The following is a 10,628-nucleotide window of genomic DNA, read 5'->3' on the forward strand; positions in this document are numbered from 1 at the left end:
GGGTATTTTGTTTGAGGAATGAAATATACCTGAATTTGATGGATAAATTGAGGGAAACAAGTGCAGATTTGAAGCTTGAGGAATTATGACCGATTGTACTGCTATGATTTTGTTTTGAAGTTTGGTAATAAGCACGTTCTTTTCCTCAGAGTAAGCGCCGCAAAAACGTGTGTTGAACACTAGAGCATTGCAATTTTACATGGATTTTGTAACTAAACTAATCATATTAGACAACACATTTTTGGTTATCAAAGGATTAAATTGAGCCCATGAATTAAACTTTGGCTCACGATGGGTCAAGTTGGGGGCTTCAATGGTTTGTCTATATTAACATCATATAAGTGAATTTCAGGCAAAATAATTATTATTAATGTATTTAATTTGAGGTAATATGACTAACTAAGCCTATTGTGTGACAGACAAAATTGCATTTGTATAGATTAAATTTTTTTTTATTTTTTTTTTATATAAAAGTATAGTAAATTATATTTATCATTAAATTTAATTGTTGTATGGAACTTGTAGGACATTATGGCTCTGCTTAGTTGATAAATTTTGATATTTTCACATAAATGATAAGTTCAAAGCAATACAAAATGCATTATTATTATTATCTATAATACTGTAATTATAAATTTCATTTTCAACCATCATTATCAATACGAGTATACCGCTATATGAGCTAAAATAATACTCTCTATTGTGAAGTAATTATTATTATTAAAGGGCACTCACACGTGATGGAATTTGTTAAGATTTCATATTAAAAAATGCATATTGTGAGTTGTCCTACACTAAAGAATATACATAACAATTCATTTATTTCGTATAATTCTTGTGGGCTAATTCTCTAATTGTCAGTAATTTGGGACAAAATTTTCCTCCTAGACTCAAAGTGGATAACTCTTCTCTTCCTTGATGGGTATAGCCAACCTAAACCTACTGTACAAAGACAACATAATGATTTTTCTTTTTCATCAAATGTTTATCTTGAATCATCAAAAATAGATACAATCATTATACTAATTTATTTTAAGTACAAGAACTGATTTTTTTAATGAAATCTAGTCCAACAATTGTACTAATTTATACAATTGCCAATTTTTTAATATACACATACAATCATTATACTCCACAAACTTCATCATTAAATATAAATGTGCAACTTAGTTGGGATTGTTTATGTTGTACTAAGAGGAAGGTGATCCATCGTTGTAGCTTCCAAATCTTAATTTGTTTTGGGGTTTTGTTACAAAACATGTGGGCCATAACTAAATACTTCATTGGAGGTGGTTGAAAAAGTACGTAATAATTACAATGGACTACAATGTAGTGGCCCATATTTAGGCTGCACGAATATTTTGTCCTTGTTCAATTATATTTTCCTACTTGGGTCAATCTGTTTGCTACCTAGGGATCCATAGTACTATAAAATTTTCTATGTTTTATGGGCCAAGGCCCAAACAATTAAGGAGTATTATCATGTCTCCCAACCAACTAAAAATTCCGATATTCAATAGGTCATCAATAATAATTATAATAACAATAATAATGGTTTTGTTGGTGCAATGTGCAAATGTCATCAATAATTAGTTATTGGATTTTAAAAAATTCAAGTACAACTTTTTTTTCTTCTTCTCTAATCTTATAGTTAAGGCATAATTGTTGTAGTTTAACTTGGATGACATGCATATTTGCCGATCTTTATTATAGAGCTATACTAATAATTCGCAATCTCAGTGTACCATGAGATCCCAAATTGACACCAGGGAAAGCTAACAAAATAAAGTGTATCTCTTCACAAAAGACATGAAAAATATAATCACGATAACATGAATATGTTTAATTTGACCTAAACTTATCCAAAAAAAAAAAAAAAAATCTAGCACCATTTACAACATTGTGAGTCGTGATACAATTTATTCTTTTGGCATAAAAGCTATGAGTTCCCATATATTATTCGAGGTCTTCACTCTCATATTCTACTTAACTAGAACAATATGTCCAATCTTCTATTTTTATATTTTAGTGGATCTAGGCTAAAAGGGAACAAACTTTTTACTAAGGCAAGAGATCTATTCTCCTTCACTCTAATGGTTGTCTAGTGGTTTCATTTACGCTGAACTTGCCCCAAATACATCAAAGGCATGACCTTCGATCCTTCAAATCAAACCTACGTGGGAATATATCATTCTACTTCTTAAGTCCTTATGATTTAATTCTTATACGTAGATCTAAAAAATTTGTGTGAAACGATGTTACTATGTCATAGTGTGAAAACACTAGATTTATTACGCAACATAAACTAAACTTCAATGTTACACATTAGAGATGAACATTTATAAAAGTTGGCTAGCTATTTTATATTTTACAGGATACTTTATAAATTAATTGATTATTAAAAGTTTATCTTTTGCGACTTTCGATTTAATTCTATTAATGATGGATTATTATTTCATGATATAATTGGCTTTGTATTAAGTTCGTGTTAATTTTGAAAAGTTCAGATAAAAAATAAATAAAACAATATCTACAATATAATACATATATAACTAAAGTATGTCCAATCTAACTAGCTTCAAATTGTAAAAATAAATAAATAAATAAATAAATAAATAATAAAACTAGCTTCAATAGTTTATCATAATAATTTTAAATTAGCTTACCTTTTCACTAATCTTAACCGTGGAACACATGAGAAAATCATTATAATAACAATAACAATGAATTCATTTCATATTATTATTGGACAATTCTTAATGATATGAAATCTAAGAAAACTTTGGTCCAAAATAAAAGATATAATGAATTGTACAACTTTTTCTAATTTTCCACAAAGTTATAGTTAAATCCTAAGGCGACAAGTAGCCAAAAAAAATAAAAAAATAAAAAAAAATAAATTGTCCCCACTAACTCAAAACATTATGACTAAATGCCCACCATGATAGGTGATAATTGTCCAAGGCCCCCTCTTCCTTCCTCCCTTCCAACCTTAAGGCCCAAATCATTAAAATAAAATATCTATTGTTTTTTTTTTTAATATAGAAAAGTATATTTTGTACGAAGAAATTGATTGGGTAACAAAATATGACCCATAAAATTATTTATATTAACCTACTTGTATATTATAATGTTTTTTAATATATAGTGTTATAGTGGTTCATAGTCATATCCCTCAAATCAAATGAATTATGTAGAGAACATTTAGTGATCATATGCATTGTACATCTCCTATAATTTGAAGCATCCATTTATCGTGGAAAATTCGAAAGCAAGCACTTCAAATGATTTAATTTGGCTAGATTACCTTCATTAAAATTTATAATTAATTTGAATAGATGATATGTAGTTATGAGAAAATTCCATAGATTTGGATCATATAATACAAGAAAAAGGAGCTTTAATTTGAAAAGATAGTTGCATTATCCATTTGATTATTGGAATTAATTACATAGTCATATAGAATAAGACACCCACTATAATAATATAATTACCCCCACATTAATTATTAGAATCATAACTTAAATCACGTGAATTATATCATCTAGTGGGCTTGAGTTCCCCCTTTTTTCCTCTTTCAACTTGTATTAGCTAAATCATGTGTTAGTGTGATAAGACTGCGTTTGGTTGTTGATCCAACATGTAGCTGCTAGCAAGCTAGGGTCAATGTCAAGAAATGATTCTGTTCATTTAAGGTAAAGGAGGACTAATACCAATTTAAATAATCTCTCTGTTCAGAATTTATAATTACATATAATTACAAAAGAAAGTGCGAGGGAGTTGTTATTGAACTTTCACTCCTTATGATTGGTGCCAATTTTCAATGGTATTTTACAACATTGTTTAAGATTTTGCAGTTATTTATGGAGATGTTCATACTTCCAAACTTACAATTGAATTTATACATCGATTAATGTGTTAAAAAAAATGTATATATAGTGTCAATTAATTTAATTTAAAACGAAGGAAGTATATATACTAACTTTTTGAAGTTATCTAATCAATGTTCAATAATCTCATCATTATCAATCAAAACTCAAGACGCCACCCTATAAATTGAAAATTCAAAGCAACTTTTGTATGCTAGAGTGTGCCAAAGTATCTAGTGCATTACTACAGCATTAGTGCTTTTAAAGTTTTTTTTTTTAATACGAAATGGTGTCACCTTTTCTACATATTATATGGTCTAAAAGGCAAAAAAAAATGGGAACTTTTTGTTTATGTTTCTTTTGACTCTTATTTAATCCATGAAATAGACATACATAATAACAATTTAAATTAAAAGTATACCCTACTTTAAGTGTGTTGTGTCGCACTTTTGATGCCAGCAGGCCATATTATCTGATGAGCACTTGAAAAAGGGAAGAACTACAAAGATTAGATTTTGTCAAGCCAATCCATCAAACTTAAGCCTTAATTTAAATGACAGGAAATCAACCGGACCTTTATTTGCTGTCGGAGGTTTCATGTACTTTTATTACCGTAATTGTAATTTGTAAGGTTTAAGGTATACGTACAACAATACAAACTACAGTAGGCGAGCAGCAAATCAAGATAATAGTGTGCCAATCTTAAGCTAGCTCAACCTAATAATTAAGTTTGGTGGAGTTGGTGAGGAGCTCGTCATGTGACTTTGAGGCCACAAATTTAAGCTTTATCGACTACGGCCCCGTTCTTTAGAGCTGCTTTGCTGAAATCTGCTCTGCTCTGCTTAAAAATAATACTTAATATTGAATTATTATAATAATAATTAATATTTATTAATAATAAAAATAATTAATATTTAATAATAAAAATAATTAATACTGAATTATTATAATAATAATAATTAATATTTAATAATAATAAATAATAAATATTTAATAATAATATTAATATTTAATAATAACAATAATAAATAATTAATATTTAATAATTATAATATTATTAAAAATTAATATTTAATAATAATAATAAATAAATAAATAATATTTAATAATATTATTATTAAAAATTAATATTTAATAATATAATATAAATAATTAATATTTAATAATTAAAATAATAATTAAAAATTGAATTATAATAATAATAATAATATAAATTAATAATAAAAATAAATAATTAATATTTAATAATAATAATAATAATGATAATGATAATAATATTTTCTCAAAAAAAATAATGATAATAATAGTAATATTAATACTTATTACTAATAATATTAATAATAATTGATTTTTTATAATAAAAATTAATATTTAAGGATAATAGCTAATATTTAAAGATAATAATAATTATTAATTTTTAATAATAATAATAAAAATAATAATTTTTAATTTTTAATAACTATAAAAATAATAAGTAAATAATATTTAATAATTATAATTATTATAATAATAATAATTAACATTTAATAATAATATTTAATGATTATAATAATAATGCGATAATATTTATTTATTTTTTTTTTTTTTTGAAAACCGATAGAGCAATTTTATTAAGCATTATCCAAGTCCACCAAAGTTAGAATACTTTGGGGAAAGGAATCAAGTTTAACAACCTCCTGAAAATCACCAACCTCCCATCGAGCAACTAGATGAGCGGGGGTGTTACAAGAACGCTTAACATGTGAAAAAATACAACTATCAAACCAAGCTCTATCGGACTTAATATCATCATAGATCACAAATAGGGGAGAGAGACCTTCGGCACCATCATTCACCTTCTTGACAACATTCAAGGAATCACATTCCACCCACACCTTCTTATATCCTAGCCTTCTAGCAAGTCTCAACGCATATAACACGGCCATAGCTTCAACATACTCTGGTTGAGTACCATAGGCTCTCTTCGTTGCTGCACAGAATAGGCTACCTTTCTCATCACGACCAACAACGCCAAGACCAGCCACACCTGATATGGGAACATGAGCATCGGAGTTGAATTTCACATACCCTGGTGGGGGAGAATGCCACGAGCTGAAGCTTGTAGTAGCAGGGGCAGCAGCCACTCGTTGTATCACTTTGTTGGAGTAAACATTATAGTCTTGGACTAGCTTACAAAATCCAGCAGCTAACATAACAAAATGGGGTCTCTCGTTGTCATGAATTAGCAGATTTCGACATCTCCATGCTGCCCACATAAGAGTAGCCATAGAGCTAACAATGTCAGCACTATATTTGTGTATAATCCACTCCCAAATCGCAGCTAATGAACCAACAGGCGCACCAACCATATTATCCTTCATCTCACTATGATCCCAGATTTCTCTTGCTGCTTCACATTCGAACAAGGTGTGATAAATAGTTTCTTCCAGAGCCCCGCAGACAGGACAAGAACTTTCATTCACAATGTGGCGAAATCGCAACCTTTCTTTAACAGCCAAGTTACCTTTTACAGCACTCCATAAGAAATGTTGCAATTTTGGAGGGCCTTTTATCTTCCAAACTGACTTCCATACCTCCTCACTCAACCCAGCATTGTGATCCTCGAAGTTACCCATCTTTGCGAGCCAATACCCTGATCTAACATTATAAGTTCCTGTCTTTGTCCAACCCCAATATTTTTTGTCAGCACACGGGTTAGCAGGGAGGGGAGTAGCAAGAATAGGCGCACACCAGTCAGCACCTACAATATTCGAAATTTTTCCACTATCCCACCCTCTTCTATCATCATCCATTAACTCACTCACCAACATACTACTAGGACCATCAGTAATCATTGGAATTTTGCACGGTTTGCCCCCTACAAGCAGCCATGTATCAGCCCAAATATCTATGCTTGAGCCATTCCCAACTCTCCAAACAAGGCCATCACGCAGCAACCCTTTGGCACCCCATATACTTCTCCATGAAAAACTAGGATCAAACCCTCTATTAGCTTCAATAACCGAGGAGTGCTTGAAGTATTTTGCCTTTAAAGTTTTGTGAAGCAATGTTGTGTCATTCGAATGTAGACGCCATAGTTGCTTCGCTAGTAGTGCATGATTGAAACAAGTGAGGTCTTGAAAATTCATCCCACCCCTCGATTTAGGCAAACATAACTTATCCCAATTTTGCCAATGCAACTTCTTAACGTCCTCTCTAGAGCCCCACCAAAACTTACACAACAAAGAATGAATTTCATCAATTAAACCCTCCGGCACCTTGAAAATACTCATCATGTAAGTCGGGATGGCTTGAGCAACGGCCTTGATTAGAACTTCTTTTCCCGGTCTTGACATAAGTCTCTCCTTCCACCCATTCACCTTCTTCCATATCCTCTCCTTCAAGCATGTGAAAATCGCTTTTTTAGATTTACCAATGATCGTTGGCAAACCCAAATACTTCTCATGTCTCTCAACTTCCCTCACACCCAGAGTCTCAATAATCAAATTCCTCCTTTCTCCTGGCACACATTTGCTAAAAGCTACCTCCGTCTTATCTAGATTAACTTTCTGACCGGAAGCTCTCTCATAAACACTGATTATTTCAGCAATCTTTGAGCATTCCTGCAGAGTAGCTTTTGCAAATAAAATACTATCATCAGCAAAAAACAAGTGAGAAACACTAGGAGCAGCACGACAAATTTTTACACCACTGATCTTTTTGTCCCTATTTGCTTTCGAAATTAAACCAGAAAAAGCATCAGCACAAAATAAGAAAAGGTATGGAGAAATAGGATCACCCTAACGAAGGCCCCGAGATGGTACTACATTCCCCGATATGTCGCCATTCACCTTGAAAGAGAAAGACACACTCGCAATACAATTCATGACCTTCGCAATCCATCCTGAGCAGAAACCCAATTTACCCATAACCTTCTCCAAAAAAACCCATTCGACCCTGTCATATGCTTTACTCATATCAAGTTTCAGAGCCACCGAGCCATGTCTACCTTCCCCTCTTCTCTTCATATAGTGAAAGATCTCAAAAGCAATAAGAGCATTGTCGGAAATCAGACGCCCAGGGACAAAAGCACTTTGATTTATAGAAATAATATCATTCAGAAAAGGTTTTAACTTGTTTGCCAGAGTTTTTGATATTATTTTATAAATCACATTGCAACAACTTATGGGTCTATATTCTGTTAAAAATTTCGGCTCATTGCATTTCGGAATCAGCACAATACAAGTCCTATTAATTTCAGAAATATCAACAGAACCACGCCACCAATTTTTCACCAGAGTAATAATATCAGAACCAATAATATGCCAAAATTTCTGAAAAAATAGAGCATGCATACCATCGGTTCCCGGAGCCTTGTTCGGGTGCATTTGAAATAACGCCTCCTTAATCTCATCTCCACTCGGCTCAACCATAAGTGCGGCATTCATATCCTCTGTGACAACATGATCTAACCCCTCAAGAGCTTCATCAAAACCCGACGGATCACTAGAAGAAAAAAGTTGTGAGAAATAATCCCCCACCATACCCTTGATGCGCTCTTCGTCAGTGACCCAATTTCCTTCAGAGTCAGTAAGCCCATCGATCCGATTCTTCTTGCGTCTCTGGCTAGCCTTGCGGTGGAAATATGAAGTATTTTTGTCCCCATCCCGCATTTCATTTGCTCGAGCTCTTGCATACCAGTAGGATTCTTCAAGCCTTCGGAGATCACTAATTTTTCTCGATAGCTTCTCACAATTATCAAGCATAGCTGCATCAACATGTCCCCCTTGAGCCGCAAGCAACTCACTTTCCAGCTTTTTTATTTTCTTTTTTGTGTCCCCAAAAGCTTTAGAAGCCCATTTTCTCAAGTCATTTGCACACTGATCGATTCTCAAATGAGGAGCAAAACCTTCACTATTTTTCCAGGCATCCGAAACCACCTTGGCGCAATCATCATTCGACAGCCACATACTCTCAAAACGGAACAACTTACCCTTCCTCCCCCTCTCAAAATAATTAAGATTATCAAGTAGTATAGGGGTATGATCGGACTCTTCGCTGACCAAGTGCCGCACACCAAAATTGGGGAATAATTCACACCATGCATCATCACCCAAAAATCTGTCAAGGCGTTCTCTAACAAACGTGTCAACCGTCTTTCCCCTGCGCCATGTAAAAATAGTCCCTTTGTAACCCAAGTCTCTCAATCCACAATCATCAATGGCACCCCGGAAAGCATCCATTAATGATTCACGTCGAGCCACACCTCCCTCCTTCTCTCTCATACTCACAATCTCATTAAAATCACCAAACATGACAACCGGTAAAGAACAACTATTTTTAAGAGATCTCATTAAGTCCCACGTCTTATTCTTATGTTCCGTCTCCGGCCATCCATATACACCAATCGCCCTCCACCATGGAGTGCCATCCGGTTTACAAACATCGACTGCAAAATGGTGAGTAGAGAAAGATACAGTATTAATAGAGACACCACGCCACCAAAAACCAATTCCCCCCGCTCTACCATTACTACTCAAACACACTCCACTATCAAAACCACACCTTCTTTTAATTTTCTCCAATCTACCATCATCGATCATAGTTTCCATCAAAAAAACCACATCCGGCCTCTCTCTCCAACACAAGTCACGGAGAGCTCTTTCCGCCCAAGGGTTGCCAAGTCCTTGGGCATTCCAACTTAATATTTTCATTGCCCTTCGAGGGAGTGGTCAACACCACCTCCCTCTACTTGGATGAAACTGTCCCCAGAACTAGTATCAATATCCATTCTCACCCTTTTATCTACTTGAACTTCCTCCCCCTCACTAATGTGGCTTCTTTTTTTATTTTTTGCACCCTCACCACACTTACTGCCAGTACCCACTTCACCAACAAACCCACTATACCCCTCTTCCATCCTTTCCACCCTTCTCCATGTTTTATGATTTTTCTTCTTATCACTCACCCCCCAAGTTGTGTTTTTTTAATGATACCCCCCTCCACCTTCGAAGTACCAACCGTGTCACCACTCTCGCCCCTATCCCCAGTAGATACCTTCGACACACCTTCCTCCACCCCCAAAGCACCCTTGGCACCTATTAAATCACCAACACTAGCACCTATGTACTCATTGTCATCAACATTACCCACATTACTCACTCTTTCGACACCATGACCTTCCCCTCCCTTACCACTAGTAACATTCTTTGTAACACTTTGAGTTCGTAGCACATTCTTTCTACTTTGTTCATCAAATACAAGAGCCAGCGCAGCTTCTTTCACCTTCGGTTGAGTCACCACTTCATCACTTTTCTCGTTCATGAAGTGTAACCTCCTTGCAGCACCAATCGGGCCAAGTTTGATAGTTTTCGGTCTGATATTATTCGAGCCAATCTTAGCCTCTTCAAGCTTCTCACACCAAGCTCTTTCCTTCTCCCGAACCGCATAAGATTTTTGTTGAGGTTTCATTGGAGATGCACGCATCCACGCCCCATATTGGTACACAATTTCACAACCCTCTTCCCTACCAGCCTCCCTTGCAGCACAATCCTTATCAATGTGATCAAGTTTTCCACAGAAAAAACAAAAGTCACCTAGCCTTTCATACTTGATATCTATCCATTTCGGTTTCGAACTGCCCACCGAAATAAATAGACCCCTTCGCAGCGGTTTATTGACATTAATTCGAACCTTAATTCGCATATACTCACCCCAACCCAACAGATTAGAGTCATCAAATTCAAGAAACCCACCAAGAGCTTCACCAATATCATACAT

General features: G+C 34.0%; 1 protein-coding gene across 1 annotated transcript; it reads right to left on the reverse strand.

The window, feature by feature from the left end:
* Positions 1-5,479: 5,479 nt before the first annotated feature.
* Positions 5,480-10,628, reverse strand: LOC145590705 (uncharacterized). The gene is made up of 3 exons (XM_081647109.1): positions 9,866-10,628; positions 7,720-9,297; positions 5,480-7,581 (listed from the first exon to the last, which is right to left on the reverse strand). Exons 1-3 carry the CDS (start codon positions 10,626-10,628, stop codon positions 5,480-5,482), a joined length of 4,443 nt encoding a protein of 1,480 aa, XP_081503235.1.

This window comes from Chenopodium album, chromosome 18 (assembly GCF_948465745.1).
Source record: "Chenopodium album chromosome 18, dcCheAlbu1.1, whole genome shotgun sequence".
Lineage (NCBI taxonomy): Eukaryota > Viridiplantae > Streptophyta > Magnoliopsida > Caryophyllales > Amaranthaceae > Chenopodium > Chenopodium album.

Coding starts and splice junctions, on each gene's coding strand:
- LOC145590705 (XM_081647109.1), bottom strand. CDS start 10,628: ATGTATGATATTGGTGAAGCTCTTGGTGGGTTTCTTGAATTTGATGAC. Junction 9,298..9,865: donor CGAGAGTGGTGACACGGTTG/GTACTTCGAAGG, acceptor ACCATTTTGCAG/TCGATGTTTGTAAACCGGAT. Junction 7,582..7,719: donor GGTCATGAATTGTATTGCGA/GTGTGTCTTTCT, acceptor TAATTTCGAAAG/CAAATAGGGACAAAAAGATC.